Source organism: Podarcis pityusensis, assembly GCF_964106645.2.
Source record: "Podarcis pityusensis genome assembly, chromosome: 1".
Lineage (NCBI taxonomy): Eukaryota > Metazoa > Chordata > Lepidosauria > Squamata > Lacertidae > Podarcis > Podarcis pityusensis.
Window position 1 is genome coordinate 46,832,702 of NC_138028.1, and position 20,685 is coordinate 46,853,386.

A 20,685-nucleotide genomic window follows, 5' to 3' on the forward strand; every position below is an offset into this window, starting at 1 on the left:
TTAACCTGAACACAATGGAAACACAGCAGGAAAAAAAATGAGACTAGAGAAACTAGACACCAGGTTCTAATGAAACCCTGGTCAGAAAGACCCATTCCTGCTGGAATTTATCATTAAATTTGTCCTTCATCGTGTTTTCCTGCCCCAACCCAGTATTAGCTGCTGCTTTAAGGGCAGAGAGATGATAACATTGGGAAACACATTATAAAGGGGAGGGGGAGAACTCCGACATGAAAATACTATTCTACCTCAAGTAAATCCAGAAAACGTTTTGAAATATATTTGGCAAATAGTGCGTGACAATTTGCAACAGTGAGCATCAATGTGGCATTATATATTTATCTAGTGAAAGCAGAATCTCGCCCAGCTGTGCAAGTGCCTTGTTTTATTTGTGATGAACTGTATGGATTTCAAGGAGTTTACTCATGCAGTTGTAGGTAAGCAGCCTCCAGGGGCCTCTACAGCTCCCCAGCCAGGCTTTTGAAAAATGTATTTTACATAGAAAACAGGTGCCATGCTCAGTTAACTCTCGCAGCAGGTTAGCGATACAACTGAGATCAGATTTCTGGACATAATCTATTCACACTGCGTTTTCTAATGACTTAGCAGTGTAAATATAAAATTCAAATTATATAAGATGCCTTTATACAGCTTTATACATTTTGAACTGTACAATTCCCCTGCAATACGGTAGGAATCATACCCTGCGTTTGCTACATAAAAGAAAGCTATGGAGCTCCAAAACCTTTTGTTATGTAAGCTATGTACTGAGACTGTTTCAACGGAACGTACTGATTCTAGTGAATGCTCTCTGGAGATCTCTTGAACCACTCACCTATGCCATGTAGAGACTATGAAGTTCCTGATGTTTCCCAAACTGATGGCACCCCCGAGAATCTCTTTGAGCTGCTCATTGCTATCCGAGTAAGATGTAGTCAGAGGGGACACATAAATGGGATATCCAATTGGCTGATCACAAGATGAGTTTATCATGTTTCTTAAAGCTTGCTTTGCATTCTGGATGCTCCCTCTTTCTGGGTTCCGATTGCGCAAGAAAACCAGCTCTTGCTGCTGCCCAGCCCAAAGACCACGAACACACTCCTTATTGACCTACAGGATCACAGCAATAGGGGGAAATGTCACTGAGGAAAGTAAAAATAGTGGCAAGCACATAGCACACAAAGACAGAGAAAAAATTCATTCAGTCTACGTCTTTAAGTCAACTGGCCTATTTCACTCCTTGCAGAAAAATACACATGATTATTCATCAGAATTCACACTTTTCCAAAGTTTGGAATGCAGTTCTTGGCTCAGTACATTTACTGTTATGTGTCAAAATGTAACGATCTACCTTGAAATAGGATGACTTTTTGGATTAGTGGTTTTGTTTTTTAAAATGGTATTACTTATTTGTTGCAACTTGCCCTGGGCACTCAGAGTGAAGGGCAGGCAAGAGTCAGATAAATACACAAATCCAGCTTTTAAAAGTAACTAAAACACCGGCCTCACCATCATATTTGGGAAAGCTCACACACTTGATGCAGCTCATGTGAGTCAGACAACTTACTTTAATGACTCTGAAGATTAGAAAGCGCTTGTTCAGCATGATTATTTTGTATTCATTGGTGCCATCATCCATTACGTGGCGAAGGGCAAGCAGAGAAGGAGAATTGGAAAGGACAGCACTTCTCCAAGCAGGGTCCCCTTCATGAGCTATGACCAGATTTTGTTCATGGGATGTGATGGCTTCATAGAGAACAGCAGGATCATCATATTCATCTGGAGATGTGAAATGATCCTAAACAGAGGAGTGAAAGGATTGTTCAGTAGGTTCTTCACTGTGAAAAGAGCAGCATTTCATTTTAAAGAACCCTAAAATTATGCCAGGACGCGGGTGGCGCTGTGGTCTAAACCACTGAGCATAGGGCTTGACGGTCGGTGGTTCAAATCCCCGTGATGGGGTGAGCTCCCATTGTTTGGTCCCAGCTCCTGCCAACCTAGCAGTTCGAAAGCACGTCAAAGTGCAAGTAGATAAATAGGTACCGCTCCAGCGGGAAGGTAAATGGCGTTTCTGTGCGCTGCTCTGGTTTCACCATAAGCGGTTTAGTCATGCTGGCCACATGAACCGGAAACACTGTCTGCGGACAAACATCGGCTTCCTCGGCCACTAAAGGGAGATGAGCGCCGCAACCCCAAGGTCATTTGCGACTGAACTCTCAGGGGTCCTTTACCTTTACCTTTTACCTAAAATTATGTTCCGCTTAACAAGTAGGATCTCACTAACCCTCAAAACTGTTTATGGTGTTATCCATACACATTAAAAACGTAATTCTTAAAAGAGTTAATTTATCAAATATTTTGGAGACTGCTACCAAGACTGTAATATGACTACTTAAGGATTCTACAAAAATATTTATTTTTAAGTTACTTGCAAAAAGCAGCCCACTTCAGTCAAAGCAAGATTTTTCAAAGGTAGGCTTTTTGGGGGAGGGAAAAAAAGGCACCCAAGACTGTAATTGAATAAGTTCACCTTAATAAACTGGGGGGGGGGGGGTTGAACTTTCAAAAGAAAATTGTGTAAATGAATTAAGGATGCACCACCCCAAAGTGTAGCAATAAGCAAATTATTACTGTCCTTTATTGGTAGACCCAATTTTACATTACGTATTTCCTTGCATATTACTAAAAACAGATCATTTCCATTTGCCCCTCAAACTGTACCTTTATAACTGTCAAGTCTCCATACTATAGCCATGCAACAGAGCACTTGAACACAGCTTGAATAAGACAACCCATGCCCCTTTTAGCCCTGATGCATCCATGCGCAATCAGTCCTTATATACCTGATGTAGTTTTAATGACATGCGTATTCCTGGGACGACTACTTTCCTCAGCAACTCCATGTCTGCAAAGATCCATTCATCTCGAATTGATGAGATACGAAAGTCCCCTTTGAACAATGCATGGAGCCCATAAAGGAAGGATTCCAAATTACTGTTTAGTTTGGAAAAGAAACCCCAAATGTTAAAGCAGGCATTCAACATTCCATGTGAGCAGAAAAGTGTCGAAAAGAATCTGTTAACACTTCCAATTCCATACTCACAACTGCCAATGCAGATTAGAACCGCCATTACATACAAACGTAAACAGGGAAGTAGAAAACTGCCAACAATCACTTCTAAATTCTGCCCTAACTATATATGAAGGGGAATGCGGAAGTGCCCAGGGAGCAAAACATCTCCGAGTACCCCTGCAGACAGCAGCTTAAATCATTCTGGCTGATGAGGCCAATAGCAGCAGTTTTACTTGGGAGCTTTTACTATACTGCAGTCCCTAATTTGTTGAAAAACAAACAGCAATTTCACACCAATCTTTACCATGATTTGACCATCCCATAATATTTCACCTCCCTCAATTGTTGTTTTTCTTAGACTTATCCCGTTCTTAATGTCAGGTGGAATCTGGGACTCCTTCCCATCCCTGAAGGTTTGTTAGGCACTATGATTGTGTTTCTCATTTTCACAACAAACCAGCAACATAAAGGCAGATTATTTAATACTGTACTGTCATTAATTTTAAGCAGGTGGAGCTTTCCACTGGAAAAAAGGTCTCTTGAAACCCTCTATGAGAGACCTTGCCTCAGAGATGCTGGGCACACAGAGGAAATACATTTTCTGTATAACGCTAGGCTTGCCATCCCTGTTAAATACACTGCAATAATCATTAGTCAATTCTCACTTTCTCCTGCAGGCAATTGTCAGCTACTCAGATCTTGAGGCCTGTCTCATACAAGCATTGTGAAGTATATGCTCATTCGAAGGTCCCAGGGCAGAGTACAGCAATTTAAAGATACAGGGAAGAATTCAACATTGCGCTCCTCTGATCATTCCATCAGTGCAAGGATTTCAGCTTGCCAAACCTAATGGCCCCCTCTCCTTCCCACTTGTGCTGTTCTGGAGGTTCTCCTGAACTCCCCAAATCAATTTCAAAGCTGGGGTGTGTGTGTGTGAGGGGAGGGGAGTGGGGGAAGGCCCACTGCACAAGCAGAAAACCTTGATGGGACTTGCTAAGTGAATCCTGCCCACAATATGAAAAGCAGTTTTTAAAAAAGTATTTAGGGCAAAGGATAGAAGCATATGTTCAAATTACATGATTTAAATGACCCGAACTTTCTCTTCTGTAAAATTCTAGAGTAAGAGATTTACATTACCTAGACATATGATGTGAAGCAGTCCCCAGAGCTCTCCGGCCAAGAACACACAGTCCATAGCAAAGAGTCACCAGGGAAGAATCTTTATCTGCATTCAATGGCTTCAAGTAAAGGAAAAAGTGAAAGGCTTAGGGAAAACAGAAGTAACCACCAGAGGAAATATTGCTATTATGTCTTACATCAACCTTGGCCTGAAACAATATCAGCTCATGAACATTTTTCTCCACTTCATGCTCCAACATGGCTCTTTATTCTTTCCTTTCCTTACATTGCTTCAATGAAAAATCACTTCCTTGTGTGCTTTTAACTTTTAACATGAACTTTAGTTGGGATTTAAATACTAACAGACTAATATATCTTCCAGGATCCCTGAATAATTAAAAGATGCTTACCTTTTCTCTCCGAGAACAGCAGTATTCTATCCAGTTGAGATAAATGACACAGAAACTCTCTCTGGAGACCCCTGCTAGGCGGTGGTCATAATCCTCATCAATATTAGGAGTAAATGTAGGATCCACATCAACATAGTTTTGGTCTGCACATTGCTGCAAACCTTCCTGCATTGTTTCATTTGATAACCATTCCTCTAGCTTGGGGGAGGATGTTACATAATAGATGATACCCTGTAAAGACAAAAGGTTAAAGCCATGTAGACGTGACCACAATTCGTTATGGTGATTTGTATACATCCTTGGAAAAAATGATGAAAGGAAATAAAGACGTGCTGTAAAGTGGCCAAAGCTATCAAACTGGTGTGTCCATTGCATGACTAGAGCAGGTGAAGAAAGAAGCACTTCTGCCAACCATATAGCAGGAGAAGAATGTGAGCCTGAGGCTTCACTCATTCCTTCTAGCTCATTCATGTAGCGCTAAACCATGGTTTAGTGTTACATGTGACCCCCTCCGTGGGGGGTTTTCGGAGGTGCGCCGAGCGCTGACGGTCACCCCCAAAGCTCTATTTGCCCGAACCTTGTAGCCCCTTAAGCGGACGACATGGAGCTCGCAGCCATAGTCTCTGCGGCGAACCGGAAGTCCTCAAGCATCTCTAAAATCCTGATCTCCCCCTGCCTCCGGTGTCATATAATTCTTATTATTCAAAAGGTGAACTCTTAATTCACATGGAGGAAGTCTAAGAAGCCATTCACTGTTAATAACTCATTCTCAAATTGCCAGCCCTTAAAAATCAAATTGCCCCCCTGTGGGGCATGTGCCCCATGTTGGAAACCACGGGGTTAGAGTGTTAGGAGACCAGGATTCAAATCCCCACTCAACCATGACGCTCACTGAGTGACCTTGGGCCAGTCATAATCTCTCAGCTTAGCCTACCTCACAGAGTTCTTGTGAAGATAAAATGGGGAGAACTATGTATGCCACCTTGAGTTCTTTGCAGGAAGGGTGGGATATACATATAGTAATAAAATAAAAATAAATATGGGAAGAAGTAGATGGTTTGACTGCTTTCGCCTACAGATCACCTGCTTTTTGCGTAGTACTCAATTACTAACGATCACACTTTCTGCTCTCAATAGCAAACGTGAGGTCTAGGATTTGTATTCACCTTGACATAGTACGTGGTGAGTATCTTTCTAAGATCAAAGACTTGAAGCATGGATGCAGCACTGTTGTCTGTGATACTGTAGCCCTCCAGGACATACTTGGTTACCAGAACCTCCCAGGCTAGCCAGCGTTGGCCAAAAGCAGCATTGAAAGAGAGCATGTGAGGGATGTGACCAGGTTCACAGCAACAAAACCCTTCATCTTCTTCCACACCCTCAGTGATGGCTTCTACTTCCCGTTGCTGGCAGTAAGTTCCTGAAATGACGAAAAAGGAACTACAACAGCTGTGGAGAGTAACGGCAACAAAGCAGTAACTGCAACAGCTGTACAAAGTAGACCAGAAATTATTATAGGCATATCACACATGGGTCACAGCTCAGATTCGCAACCACGATGCTACAGCCCAGTAGAAAGAAGCAAGAAATTGCTACATTTGCCTGATAATGACAAAGATCTAATCAGCTTCTGTTTCAAGAATTTATGAATGTCAAGTTTTAAACAGTCCAATATATAATTGTTTACACTAAGCTTGGAAGAGGAAGCTTGTTTACAACTGTTGCCTTTACCAAACATTCACATATTTAAAATGTCTATCAAACCAAATGCCCAGTCTTAAGTAACTAGCTTGCAACACAGTTTCAAGGAGATTGGTGGAACTTTCATTTAGTTAGTTTTACCTCTAAATTCAAGCCCCCTCAGCTGGAAGGTGACCAATCCATTGCCTATCTCTATAAGGTGTACTAGTGCATTGAGGTAGTCAGAAGCAAGGATAAAGCAGTCCCCGGTACTATAGTTCCCCCATCGCCCAAGGAGCAAGTCTCCACACAAGCTGTGCTGAAGGGATCGAGTTAAGTGTTCGTAGAAGATTGAATTCAAGTTATTGTCGTCTGAACCTATATGGAAGGAAAAATCCAGATCTCATTAAGTCTAAACTAAACTTTTTGATTCATATCTACAGTTCTTTGGCAAACAACATTTTGAAAGATCTGTCCTTTATTGCTAACAGAGAACAAACTATTTGTTGTTAATTTAAACACACTTTCAAAAAGTATTACTACAAACATATGTGTATTTATTAGGGGCATGCATCAGATTTAGACAAATACCAAGCCCAATTTGGCTGCTTTGGAAGGTTACCACAGGGCTTGTTTGAGCCCGGACTAGCAGCAGCAGGTCTCTGGTTTGATAAAGGATTACCTGGATTTCAAACTGATGGAATATGCCAAAATGGCGAAACTAATTAGAGATAAAGACAATAGAGACTTTTAAAAAGACTGGGAATCATTTATGTTGTATCTACAGAAACAATGTAAAGAAATGGACTCACTAGCAGGGTTTGAGTAAACACTTACAATCAACAAAACAAATAGAGAAACTACAAAGATGATGTTAAAACGATAAGAGTATAACAACATTTAAGTTAAAGAATTTAATATTAAGATACAATAAAGCAAGCAGGAGAAGCCAATATGTAAAAAACCAGAAGAGGAAGTTGAGGGAAGTTGTGTGGAGGAGGGGGAATTTTGGGAATTGTATTTGTTTTTTGTTATCTGATATGATGTTATTATGATAAAAATGTAAAATTCAATAAAAAATATTTTTTTAAAAAAAGGGCTACCTGGATTTCGATCAAGCTGCGAAGCCAGTCTTGTGTTTGAGTGGTCCACTCGTTTTGTGCTGAAGTGACAAAATATTAAGTTATTACAAAATGTACCATGGCAAGTCTTCATGGGTTCTCTACCACCATATGCCTTCTTCCCCCAAGAAAAATGAAATAAAAGGTCCATGCCAAAATAAAACACCCTCTTGCATTTTCCCAGCTGGTGATTCTCTCTCAACTCCCTGAGGTTCTGTCTGTTGAAAGATGAATTGTTTACAAAAATAAGCCAGCGTAACCTGGTTTGTCACCCCTGCTAAGAAAATGCAACTAAATGCTAACTGCTGCTATTTCCAGTCCTCCATTCTTTTTTCTGTCTGTCTCTCTTCCAAGACTAAGACCAGAGGCACAGCACTCCACTGCATTTCTCTGGATGTGGAAACAAAGTTTAGGCATAGTATACTGTCTCTTTCAGCAAACAGACAAATATGTGCACTTGCTGTCACTACAGGTCTTCCAGCTGGAAAATTACATGGAGGCTGTGTGGCTGCTGTGAGCCCAAGTAGCTCTTTGTATACTGGGCCAGGTTTTATACGCATCTTAATTAGGGCTGAGGAACCTCTGGCACACAGGCCTTTCTCCCCAAACCACACCTGCCTGCTCACTAGCTGACATCACAGGCGACAAGCAAGAGAACAGGGTTTACTCCTATATTAGCTTTGTGATCCTGTCCCCAGAATCCTGGCCTAGTTATTATGTTTGACCAGAGATCCTGGTTTAAAACAAACACTTGCAAGTTTCACAGCAAGCCAACTTCAGACCACTGGTTATGAAGCTGGCTTGTTAAACTAACCAGATTAACCATGGTTAAGCATTTTGTGTGAATGTAGCCAAAGTATAACACTAAAATAGTTGGGTTTTCAAGTGAAATCATTTTTCACTACATGATTGCACAAGAAGTTCATCTAAACATCTAAGAGCCAAGATGAGTTATTTCTGACTTCTACAGTTCACCAGGGAGAGATTCCAGAGGTTTACCTCAGAAGTATTTCTGCTGATTTCAGCTAAAGGTAGGATGAAGTAGGGATATTTTTCCACAGTAAGAAACTAGTGGTGACTGCACAGAATCATAATTCTTCTGCAGGGCATACTTTAGGAACTTAGCATCATGCATCCAGGAACATCACATATTATAACTTATTTTTATTTTATTTTAAAAAAATCTCTCGTTACTACAGAAGGAGGTTTTTTTATGCCTTCAAAATCACCTACTTGTAGTCTCGCTCCCAAAACTTGACAGGTCTAACATAAGAAGTGATGAATATTGCACTTCCCAAAAATGGGTTTAGTGGAGTAGAGAAGAAAGCAGACACAGCTGCTTGGACAAACAGCATTGCAGAATCTGCAAGGAAGGAAAGTCAAGGAAACCACAACTTTTCTTTCTTTCTGATTTCTTCATGTCAGGGCAGAATAATAAAAAAAGAACAACCACAATAGCTCAAACATCTGTGTCATTTAGAAAGGTCCAACAGCATCGTAAACTACACTTGGCAACCACTGTACAGAAAAATGAAGTAATATACTACTGTTCTTAGTGCAGAAGCATGACAACTTACAGCAAAAAAATGTTTCTGCTACACCGCACAAACATTCATATCACAGTGCTTTGCAATCGAAACTGCTCGGAAGAGATTGGGATGGCTTGTAATCATACATTTTAGTAGACTTTTACAATATATTAAGGCTTCAAAAGTTCTTTTCCCTGTCAGCATAATACATCTGGAGCTTTCAAAAAGGATACGTGGTACAGCAAAAGGCTGGGCAAAAGCATGGAACGCAGATCCCCATGTGATTTGCCAAGGAGCAATGTAAGTGTATACAAATCTCAACTTGTAGAAAAGCTCCCACAGCTAGAAAGAAAACAGAAGGAAACGTTTAAAAAAACAAATTTGGTCACAGATCTTGTACTCTTGACACATGTATGATTTCAATTTCCCAGGAGTTTTAGATGCACTAGCAAAAATTTTTTGTAAAACTGTGCGTCGTGTAGGCCACAGCAGATCAACTGGTTCTGTTTTAAGAGGCATGAAATGTAAGAGAATGCCATGTTCTGTCAAATTTGTACATTAAATATTTAACCAAACAAGCGGAGATTCTCTATTCAACAATGAATAAACTTCCTTTCTAGCTGCAGTTCACCAGATAACATGATAAAATATCATATATCAATTCTGATAGTTAACAAATCAGATTTTCCTTCAGATGACAATGGAAAAGAGGAAGGAGAGAGAACGAGATTCTATATTACGATGGCAGTGTATGTCCTAATATTAATAACAAATGTTTTGGTACCGCTTTTAAAGTATTCAAGATCATCAGTTAAACTCTTAAGACCGTAAGACTACCATAAAATATAAAATTGGTGGCTTTTTAAGGTTGCCTTTCAAGACTGTGGAAAAGATGGCTATGCCAACTGCAAGATTTACTGCCATCTCGTTTTGCCACAGAGTTATGGAACACAGAGCTTGGGCACTGTATTATTATTTGACATTACCTTGCTGAAGAGTATGGACATGAAGAACAAGTCTAGCAGCATTGTCTCCGAGAAACGTTTGTAGTCAAATGTAAAGAAAAGCACTGTGAAAATGACAGTAACATACTGGTAGGTTGGGTTGCTGAAAGAGGAACGCAACAGCTTCATACCAGCAATAGTAATCATTAAAGCACCAAATCTGCAATGAGAAAATATATTTGTCAAGCTGATCATTTTACTCTTCACTTTATCTGCATTCAGTACGTTCTTGGAGATTAATAAATTGTTTGATATATTTCTCACTTTACTATCTTTCATTAAATATGCCTGACCCCTTTTAAGAAAGAAGAATCTGGAGTTTCAAGAGACTGGTCAAGCAACAGAGATAGCCTTTGCAACAGGACATTAAAAACAAACAAACCATAATTAAAGTAAAGGAAGTGCCTATGTGCTGTTTTCTACTTACTCTATATCCAGTCTCTTTGGGCTAGCAATAGCTTTCGCACTGCTGCTGAGCTCATTGAGGACTATCAGAGGGTAGATAATATTTTTCTCCACAAAAAGAAGCCATATATGAAGTTTCTCAAACCACATCACATGTGCAGCATCTAAGAGGAGTCACAAAATACAATACAGAATGCTATAGGAATCTGGAAAGTGTATCAGGAAACAAGCCAAGCTCAGATGTCTATCTGACCCCTCTTTCCCACCATCCCTCCAATATAACAGGTAAGATATCTGAACTACTTTCCATTGCTACAAAGTTTTAACTTTATTGCAAGAAACTAAGTTTTCTATAGAAGGAAACGAGAAGAACAGTTTTATTGTAAAGTCACAATGTAATTAATTATAGTTCACAGTAAATGGCTAGGGAATAGGCAGAGTCTTAAAAGAAGAATTGTACTACTTACTGCGGACTTCAAATTGATAGTATTCCTTGGTTTTCAACAGTGGGTGAGAAAAACAGTGCCAAGGGAGCTGTTTCCGAAGTTGTGGCAGTACATAATGGGTCATAAAGCCAACCGAGCCCACCAACGCGTACAGAACATAGCTCAAGACAGGCTAATGGAAAAATTTAAGAAGGAAAAAAGAGACTCAGTCTCAAAAACAATCAATAGCAATTCCTTTCAGAATTGTGCTTCTCAATTTGGGCAGTATGGCAGCGCTGGCTGAAAGGGTGCCTTCATCATCAACTGCTTCCCCACCTATTCGGGATACATCCCAGAGATATCAGAAACACCTGGTGCAACCCATGTCTGTCTCCAAATAGACCATTTTGAGTTTTGTTGGGAGGGGAGTATCATTAAAACAGGTCATATTCCTTGTGTTTCCATTTTTGCTGATACACACAATACAAGGAATGCTGCCCCTGCAAACTTGTCTTTGAGATGCAGTGCACTGCACTATTTAACATCCTAACTTTCTTCAATTGCTCATGCAATTAGATCCATCTCTTTGTGTGATCGATGCCAACTAGAGCAGTCTCCAGGAAACACAATAAATAGGAACATGGAGAACTACAAGATCTTTTGCATCTTCTGGCGAGCCTCATGTTCCTTCCTCACAGTTCCCGAAGGATGGGGAGTTTGCCAGGCAGAGCATTGCAGAACTGGGGAAAACTAACAAGGGACATTAAAAAGTCAATAGAAATCCTACATCTTAAACCAAAAGCCAATATCTCGTGCTGTTGAGCAAACCCAAACACCGTCATGTTATAAATGCTGAAGTCAACAACACTGTTCAAGAGGCAGAAGAAACTGGTAAAGATAGTTTTGAAAATAAGGGGAGGGGAAAAGTAAGGTACCTGCAATACTGTGAAAACTGTGCTGACGTGAATAGCAAAATAAAGTACACCGATGACTATGCACACCACCAGATCAGACTGCAAGCGTTCACTCTAGGAAGAAAGAAATAACTTTTTTAAAACTAAGAGAGTTCCAGAAAACGGTTTCTCTCTTTTAGTTTTAAGTACTCATGATAATCATTGTCTACACACTATAATTTAACCCCTCCTAATAAAGAAATTTAATCCCCTTCCCAAGAAATCGACATGACAGCTGAAGTAACTAATGTTCTTTCTTGTTAGTGATCTAATATAAAGGAAAATAACCACTGGTATCACAACTGTCAGACAGAGGTACTTAAGGCATCATAAACAGCATCAACAGATAATTCCCTGGACACCTAAATCATTAGAAGTGTCCTTGTAATATCAGTCTTCTTAGTATGCTACAAAAGTGAGCCAACTTACCACTGAATTTCTCAGTTTTTCAGGTAAGGGGTCTTTAACCTCAGACAGTGGATCCTCTGGATTTTTATCTTCTGAAGTAGGGAAAAGTTTTGATTGCACTAAAGAACTAAAAAAAAGAAAATGTTTTCTTTGTAATGATTGTGCACTGATTTGAGTCCAAAAAGAAAAACAAATCAAGGTTTTTTTATATATATAAAAGCAGAAAACAACTATTGGTACTTATCTGCACTTTGTCCCCCTTTATGAAAAGGGCCTTCATATTGCATCCATTATCCCTGGCCATTGACCATGCTGGCTTATGCCAAGTCCAACAACATGTAGAGGGTCACACGTTAGCCAAATCTGAAAACTGTTTGCATCAGGTGGAGGTTGTCTAAAGTTTTTAGGCCCTTTGCTCCCCACAATGTTTTCTGAACAGATTCCCTCTCCCTTGCACAATTAGTGCAATAAGACTTCTACGTAATATACAAAGAGGTAATTATTACTTACAAAAGCACAGAAGGATCACTACTCTGTCTGCTGAGATGGTAGGATATTGCCACTAACATGCCACAGAATACTGAAAAGAGCACTGGAATATGTTGACCATCCCAAGAATCCTGTGGGCAAAATCAGAGTCCATAGGGGAAAAAAATTATTCTTTTTTAAGGTTACAGAATCGGAAATCCTGTGTGTCTATGAAATAAACTGCATCAATATTATTCCTTAAATAAATTAATTACATTTCCCCTCCACCTTGAAGGGAAATATCAAAATCAGTTAAACCAAAGTACAATCAAGAAAACAGGGTGGGTATAAATATGTATGCATATCTCAGGTATCAATTCTCAGATATGGATGGCATCGTGCACCAATTCAGCTTTCGCATACAAGCTGACACCATGTTGTTAGTGTTGCTGTGGAGCACAAGGGATATTTATCGTATTCTTTCGTGTATAACATGCCCCCATGTAAAAGACGCCCCCTATTTTGGGGGAATCAAAATTAAGAAAATGTACTATACACTATCCGTGTATAAGACGACCCCTTATTTTAAACTTCAAAAATTTAGGAAGGAATATAGTCTTCTACACAGAAAAATACGGTATTCATTTATGGTGGGTTCCATGGCTTTACCAGAGCATGGAATAAGCATCCTTTCCTAAGGATTTGTGAATGTTTTATAAATTGTTATGTATCTCCATTTTGATTTTGTACTGAGTAAGAAAATTTATCTGTGGTCTGTAGTCCCTTGGCCTCCCTTGTTGGGATGTACCATATGGTGTGGGGGTGTGTCTTCCACCTTTTACAAATACATTTAACTTTTAGTTTCATGAAGTGGTACAAGTATCAAGCTTAAATTTACTACTCAAAAATATAGCACTCACCTTTAGGGCACCATAACACAATCCATACAATAATGCTACTGCCACAATACTACAGATAAAACTGTAAAGTGCTGCAAGCAAGCTTGTCGTCGCTAGAGAATAAGAAAACATTTGTTAGGAAAAGAAACCCTTAACAGTGGAAGAACACATATTTAGGTTTCAAGAAATAAACATTTATCCCTTTGATTTTTGTTTCTACTACAACGCTATAAAGATTTACTCCAGATTATCTCACACTTAAACTTATGCTACTTTTGAGGATTCTTTTATTGCGTGATATTACAGTTGTGCAGTATTCTTTCACTGGAAAAGGTAATTCAAAGATGTGCTTTTCCCAATGAGTCTGAACCAACTTAAGTAGACCATACGAGCTATAACAGACCCCACAATGCAGCTGTTCATTTGCTATGCAGGATTTATAGGCTTTCCATCAGAAAGCATTTTTGTTTCAGGGATATTACATTTCATCAGCTCTCAAATGGCAATAATACCTTTTTGAGGAAAATGTGATTTTATTGAATAACATAGTCATTGGCATGTCTGGTATGCATGAAGGCAAACTTTCTGAGCCTCTTCTGGAGAGCACTGCCATACAGTTGAATATATGAAACATTGCTCTGAAATGTGTAGAAGCTCCTTCCAATTTTGCTTTCAGCTGACTGGTTTCTGGAGTGCAACTGACAACAACTTCCTTAACGGCTCAGGGCAGAGAGAATGCGAAACCATGGTTTGGCACTACATGAACAAGCCTGCTGCTCTCCCTGTCCTCTCGCACCATGCAGTTCATTCTTCCTTTCCCTTGTTTGCCCTTATATCTGAACGGGCAAACTACAATTTGCACTATAAAGCAGCATACCAGTACAGGAAGAGAGGAAATCACAGTGCATGGAGGAGGAAGGCTTGTTCCAAGCCCATTCATATGGCATCAAAGTATGATTTGGCATTTATGTCTGAATTGAACCACAGTTTTGTACTAGACCGTTTAGTGCACAGAAAACAAAACCATTTGAATGTCAGGCAGTTGCTTAAACTGAGGACCTAAAGGACCAACTGTAAAGGGTGAAATGAAGTAGGAATGTGCTTAAATTGATCTTTTGGATAAAGCCCTCAAACTACCTTTTCTAAACAGATCTGAAAGTTGTTTGCTGAATTATCCATGAAACAAGGAAGCTCAACTCACCATTGCCACCAAAGACATGAATATCTAATTGTTCACAGAGGTACATGACAAATGTGTTCACCTGAGGCAGAAGACCAATGAAGAACACTATAGGGAAACATAGTGTAAACACTACAAGAGACAAAAAAAAAAATGATAGGAAGAAAATAGTAAGTACATACAGAACTATTTGTTATCCTTCCACTTTTAACTATGGAGGATATAGGTGTTCTTTAATTATTAATTATTATTATTATTATCTATTGAATTTATATACCACATAGCTGTTGTTCTTTATTTCAAAACAGTTGCCAATTACTACCTGCTGTGAGTAGCTGAAGTATACACTGACGTGAGGCATACAGCTCTTTTCAGACTCCTTTTCCTATGTAGCAAACACCCTACTCACTTTCAGAACAAGCAACTGCAGTACGTTTGCATCTGTGTGTTTGTCAGGCCAAGTGAAGGCCTTACTCTTCTTGCCTCTTCACCTTAGCCAGATATACTCAACAGGAAAGTGAACATCCCTGAGAGGGCTGAGACAGAGGAAGACTGTGAAGGTTGCAAGGAGCTAAACTGAGAAGGGGAAAGCCTGAAAAATGATGTGGAATGGAGACAATGGTGGTGATGGATTATGAAGATGTCATTAAGTAAGAAGACAACTGCAGTGTCCCCACAGGAGAGGGACATCATGTTTCAGCATGACAGCACTCCAAGACATGTAGCCTGCAATCAAAACTAGACTAACATGAACAAATATGTGGCACTTTGGTAGTTGCTGTCATTCCCACCATACAACAGCTGCCAGTTATGAGACGGCTAAGAGAAGTGGATCTAGAGTTTATCTGAAGATCCTCTGTACACTGCATGGCAATTCTCCATGTTTACCAAAGTTCTAATCATGCAAGGACTGTCATGGTAAAAGGTAAAGTTAAAGGACGGTTAAGTCCAGTCAAAGGTGACTATGGGGTTGCGGTGCTCATCTCGCTTTCAGGTCGAGGGAGCCAGTGTTTGTCTAAAAACAAGTTTTCCAGGTCATGTGGCCAGCATGACTAAACTGCTTCTGGTGCAATGGGACACTGTGATGGAAGCCAGAGCGCACGGAAACGCCACTTACCTTCCCGCTACAGCGGTACCTATTTATCTACTTGCACTGGCATGCTTTCGAACAGCTAGGTTGGCAGGAGCTGGGACAGAGCAACGGGAGCTCACCCCGTCATGGGGATTCGAACCACCGACCTTCTGATTGGAAAGCCCAAGAGGCTGTGGTTTAGACCACAGCGCCACCCGTGGAACTGACAATGACAACCACTTCCTCTCCAATTATAACAACTTGTAAAAGACAGAATGAGAAAGGAAGGGATTCCATTTATTTGTATCTCCATTAAAGAACAGAAATCTATATGGTCTCCACGATGGACAAACAATCTATGCATACCATCCACATAGCTTTTAATGGAGTTTACACCACCCTGTTAATTTATGATACGGCAGTATAACAATACTTTTACAGTGGTACCTCGGGTTAAGAACTTAATTCATTCCGGAGGTCCATTCTTAACCTGAAACTGTTCTTAACCTGAAGCACCACTTTAGCTAATGGGGCCTTCCACTGCCGCCGCACAATTTCTGTTCTCATCCTGAAGCAAAGTTCTTAATCCGAGGTACTATTTCTGGGTTAGCGGAGTCTGTAACCTGTAGCGTCTGTAACCTGAAGCATCTGTAACCCGAGGTACCACTGTATAACTAAAGAAGCAAATACAATGCATCAGAGCCGTATGGAAATTGCTCACCTATAATCAAGTCCCTTGCTGATAGCAGCAAAATTGGATTAGTGAAAGCCATTCCATACAGTCGGAACCTTGCAGTGAAAGTGCTCTTGCTGCCATAGTCCAGCAGCCAAATGAGGCTGCAGCATATGCAGAAGTAAACAGGGCGGCTATAGGCGATGATCCGGTTATGACCCTGAAAAAAACACGTTTGATTACTGCAACTCAAAGTTGAAAATCATAACTATTGTTTTCTTCAAAATTTGGTTTTGAAACTTTCTTACACATGCCGCTTTAAATTAGAAAGTTCAGTGTGTTAAACTCAGATACACAAGAGTATTAGCTATGCCTTTTCTGAATAAAAAGTTCTGTTCCATATAGGAAAACTTACATGCCGAGGTGATGAAGAATCTGGTTGCACACTCTAAAAAACAGACCAGAAAAATGAAAGGGTAATATTAGGTAAGGCTTATTTTCAAGGTTACTTTTCAGTATAAGACTCTTTTAACAGGTAGGATCCACAGAACTTCCATGGACACATCAAAGCTTCTCATGGTGTGTTTTTCAGTCACAGCCCCTCATCCCCTCGCTGCTCCCACCCCCCAAGTTAGTTTCTCAAACAGCATTCAACAAAGCATGAGAAGTTGGGGTCTGAAGCAAAAGTTTTAAAATATCGAAAATAACTTAACAGAAGTGGTAAGAGCAGAAGAATCATACCAATTTTCTAAGATCATCCCAGGAATGCTGTGTGGGTTCATAAGGAAAAATCCATACCCAAGCAATGCCTTTATTAAAAGGTACCCCTGCCCGTACGGGCCAGTCGTGTCCGACTCTAGGGTTGTGCGCCCATCTCACTTAAGAGGTCGGGGGCCAGCGCTGTCCGGAGACACTTCCGGGTCACGTGGCCAGCGTGACGAAGCTGCATCTGGCGAGTCAGCGCAGCACACAGAAACGCCGTTTACCTTCCTGCCAGTAAGCGGTCCCTATTTATCTACTTGCACCCGGGAGTGCTTTCGAACTGCTAGGTTGGCAGGCGCTGGGACCGAGCAACGGGAGTGCACCCCGCCGCGGGGATTCGTACCGCCGACCTTTTGATCGGCAAGCCCTAGGCCACAGCGCCACCTGCGTCCCTCAATGCCTTTATTAGGACCCATCAAAATGTCACATAATATTGAGCAAGCCTTTGAGTTCGCCAGTACTTTTCAACAGGCTGTATTCCATACACACACACTTTCTTTGTTCAACACTTGATTGGGGAAGATGAAAGCTTGATCACTATTTTGCAATATTTTTATTGGCTTAATATGTAATTTCCCATTTCATCCAAACCTGGAAACCGTGGTTAATAGCTTCAGAACACTCTAGGATATACGTCACTTGTTTGAAGCTGGCTTAATGTCCTGGCCTGCTCTGAAGCTCTTAACCATTGTTTCCTGATTTGGGCAAAACATGAAACTGTGGTTAGCAGAAGGCTTCCTGGTTTGCTTGCAAAGGGACTGCATGCACACCCAACAAAGATCAGTCACGACTAGGCTTATTATTAACTCAAGATAGATTGTCCAAATGCTGGCAGAATATGAATATTTAAAATTGACAGTGGCAAAAGAAGTTACCTTTAGCAAGGAATACTGGCAGCTGGCAATCACCAAGCAAAACTGGAAAACCCAGATATCCTTGAAGAAGCCTTCAATAAGAAGCACAGAACCCAAGAAAGCCACTTGGATAGCTAGGATGACAGCTAACACGTTTTCCAGGATCTCACGATTTCTATGGAAAAGGAAAAGTACGTGGTACTGGGAAGCTAAATAGGTTTATACAGTTGGAAGAGAAGCTGCAGGAGTTCAAGGAAACTAAAGAACACGACCTATGATACTGTATCTCAAAAGTCTGAGAATGCCTTAGCATGCAAATTTCAGGTGCTGAATCTATTGCGGTTTTATTGGAGTTCAAATGGCTGTTCAAACGCATTCTATAGAATCAGTCAGAAAGGATAAAAATGTCACCCAGTCCTAGTCCCAACCACAAGACAGATAAGTCCATCCATACTCATCCCCTCCCAGAAAAATCTACACTGCAGTATGTCTTGCGAAAAAATAAGGTTTCTGTAATGGTTCTGCAGAAGAAAAATGAGTGAAGGTACTCCAAGAAAAAGAAGTCTGTAAAGCAGTATAGATACTCCAGGGCGGAGAAAGCAAACTGCTGAGCAGAATGATGGTGGCTTGCTGGATACCCCAATGCCCACTATACCATTAAAAGTGCACACCAGAGGGTAGCTTATCTGCACAACCCAGTGCTCTAAATAAAAACAGTGTGGTGCACAAAATTGACTCTACCTTAATTACAAGTCCTGAAATCAAGTGCTGCAGTACATCTTTCCTCCTGATAGGAGTAGACATGTACAGGGTACCAGTGTATCATGCTTTCTTCCAGGGTCCTCCATTTAACTTCCCTCTCCCCAGTTTTCCACTGGACACTCGACGCCTTGTTGTTACTGCTGTTCTTAGTTGGGCCCATTTTGGCCCCATTTCTAACAGTACCCACCACCTGATTTGAGTAATGCTTTGAATAGTGCATCAATCACTAGCATACAAGCCAAGCAAAAGGAAACCTGATGCAAATAATTACTTGAACTATGTTAGAACAGCACGTGCTCATGGGATCTCACCTATCAAACAAGGCTAGGAGAGTCAGTCTATCAAAATTGATGCCAATCCAGATCTTGGGTAGGATCCAAAAGCGATAATAGTGTTTGACTTTTTGGGCGGCTTCCTCTTGAGGTTGCAGATGGTCCTGCAGGTCAGGGCTTAGGTCAATGTCTTGATGCTCGAGGAGATCTGTATCTATGGTCAACAGCCTGTTCAGCCTGATCTGGGGTAGGGAGAGCTACAATAAAGTCAATAATAAGTTGCATTCACACTTCTTTAGCCTATAAACTATAGATCTTAAGGAACATAAAAATGTCATGGGCCAAAGATCTTCTATGGGGAACTACCCCCTTGGCCTCACCTTCTTTGCAATCTGTAAGGTTCAGGGAGAAGGGAAGGTGGAGGAGGATGCGGTTTATCTCATTTCAGGAAGGCACACCTGATTAACAGTTGTTGAAGACTACATGCTCAACCCAGGCATGGGTTCATGGTAGAGTTCCAACCTGTATCTGGATTGGCTGGTTTCTTCCAGGAAGCAAAAGCACTGACCCTTTATAAAACTTTATGGAACTGCAGGGATAGTGCACATGCAAACCACACCCTCCCTCCACCTACAACAGTCTTCCACAAACTTGAGTCCCCAGATGTTGTTGGAACGACAACACCCATCTTCTGCAGAAGGGTTGGGGAACTGGATCCAGCCAAAGACAGAATTCAGAAGTGGTCAACCCTTCATGAGCCACTTTAACAATCACATGAATTCATTTGGTTTTATTCTGTGAACTGCCCTGAGACCTCCAGGTATAGGGCGGTATATAAATGCAAATAATAATAATAATAATAATAATGGCCAGAAAATCCCCACCACTAATCTGCAGCCAGCATGGCCAATGATGAGCAACAATGGGAATTGCAGATCCAGCAACATCCAACACACAAGGCTGAGTAGAAGGACCCTTTCCTCTTTACAACTTCAGTTACTCCAGGGTATTTCAAGCTGATATGGTAAGGATCTAGCAAGCTGAACCTAAAGTCTTCAAAGACCTTACAAATCATTAGCAGTGATAGTCTACAATCCATTCTGTATTGAGCAGGGCTTGGACACCACTTTCTTAGATCTAAGAGGTGGGCGGCACTGCATTTGTCTAATTAAACACACTTCAGGTCTCACGTTATTAAAGTATTAACATGGCTGCAATTCTCCAATTATTTGTAGCAGTGAAGGCATAGCATTGTCCACCTGCAGACAACTTGAACCACTCAAATCCTGTGCTAAATTGACAGATAGAATACTTAAGTGTATCTCAACAACTTAAGAGTGACATTTGATCATCTGCTTGCAATAAAATAAGGAGCAAATGCAAAAACTTACTAAATCATGTGGATAAAAACGAACTGAGGTAGAACTTGATACATGAGAATCCGTGTCACTATAATAACAAGAAGATTACTTTAGTTTGATACCACACACTGTTCTCCAGTTCAAGTCTCTTCTTTTGTTTAAGAAATTACTCTTTCTGTAGTTTGTAGGACATCAGTTACCCCAGTTTAAATCAACTTGCTACTGGAAAGGCAGTACTGTTTTCACCAAGGGAAA

The 20,685-nt window shown here is 40.6% G+C and overlaps 2 protein-coding genes across 2 annotated transcripts in view; one reads left to right on the plus strand and one right to left on the minus strand.

The window, feature by feature from the left end:
* LOC308463436 (uncharacterized protein) overlaps positions 1-20,685 on the plus strand; it is a gene marked incomplete at its 5' end in the record, with an annotated part of 341,915 nt that overhangs the window by 87,834 nt on the left and 233,396 nt on the right. The window lies entirely within an intron of this gene.
* PCNX1 (pecanex 1) overlaps positions 1-20,685 on the minus strand; it is a 77,936-nt gene that overhangs the window by 7,730 nt on the left and 49,521 nt on the right. Inside the window, exons 10-32 of the mRNA XM_080981374.1 lie at positions 20,461-20,518; positions 19,109-19,326; positions 18,057-18,210; positions 16,835-16,867; positions 16,468-16,639; positions 14,696-14,806; positions 13,516-13,607; positions 12,638-12,747; positions 12,149-12,254; positions 11,702-11,794; positions 10,809-10,959; positions 10,364-10,505; positions 9,919-10,096; positions 9,166-9,274; positions 8,637-8,766; positions 7,386-7,444; positions 6,445-6,660; positions 5,769-6,022; positions 4,603-4,833; positions 4,211-4,311; positions 2,844-2,994; positions 1,568-1,798; positions 836-1,110 (exon numbers count right to left, since the gene is read on the minus strand). Coding sequence (XP_080837500.1) covers positions 836-1,110; positions 1,568-1,798; positions 2,844-2,994; positions 4,211-4,311; positions 4,603-4,833; positions 5,769-6,022; positions 6,445-6,660; positions 7,386-7,444; positions 8,637-8,766; positions 9,166-9,274; positions 9,919-10,096; positions 10,364-10,505; positions 10,809-10,959; positions 11,702-11,794; positions 12,149-12,254; positions 12,638-12,747; positions 13,516-13,607; positions 14,696-14,806; positions 16,468-16,639; positions 16,835-16,867; positions 18,057-18,210; positions 19,109-19,326; positions 20,461-20,518 — 3,375 coding nt within the window. The remainder of the gene's footprint in view (positions 1-835; positions 1,111-1,567; positions 1,799-2,843; positions 2,995-4,210; positions 4,312-4,602; positions 4,834-5,768; positions 6,023-6,444; positions 6,661-7,385; positions 7,445-8,636; positions 8,767-9,165; positions 9,275-9,918; positions 10,097-10,363; positions 10,506-10,808; positions 10,960-11,701; positions 11,795-12,148; positions 12,255-12,637; positions 12,748-13,515; positions 13,608-14,695; positions 14,807-16,467; positions 16,640-16,834; positions 16,868-18,056; positions 18,211-19,108; positions 19,327-20,460; positions 20,519-20,685) is intronic.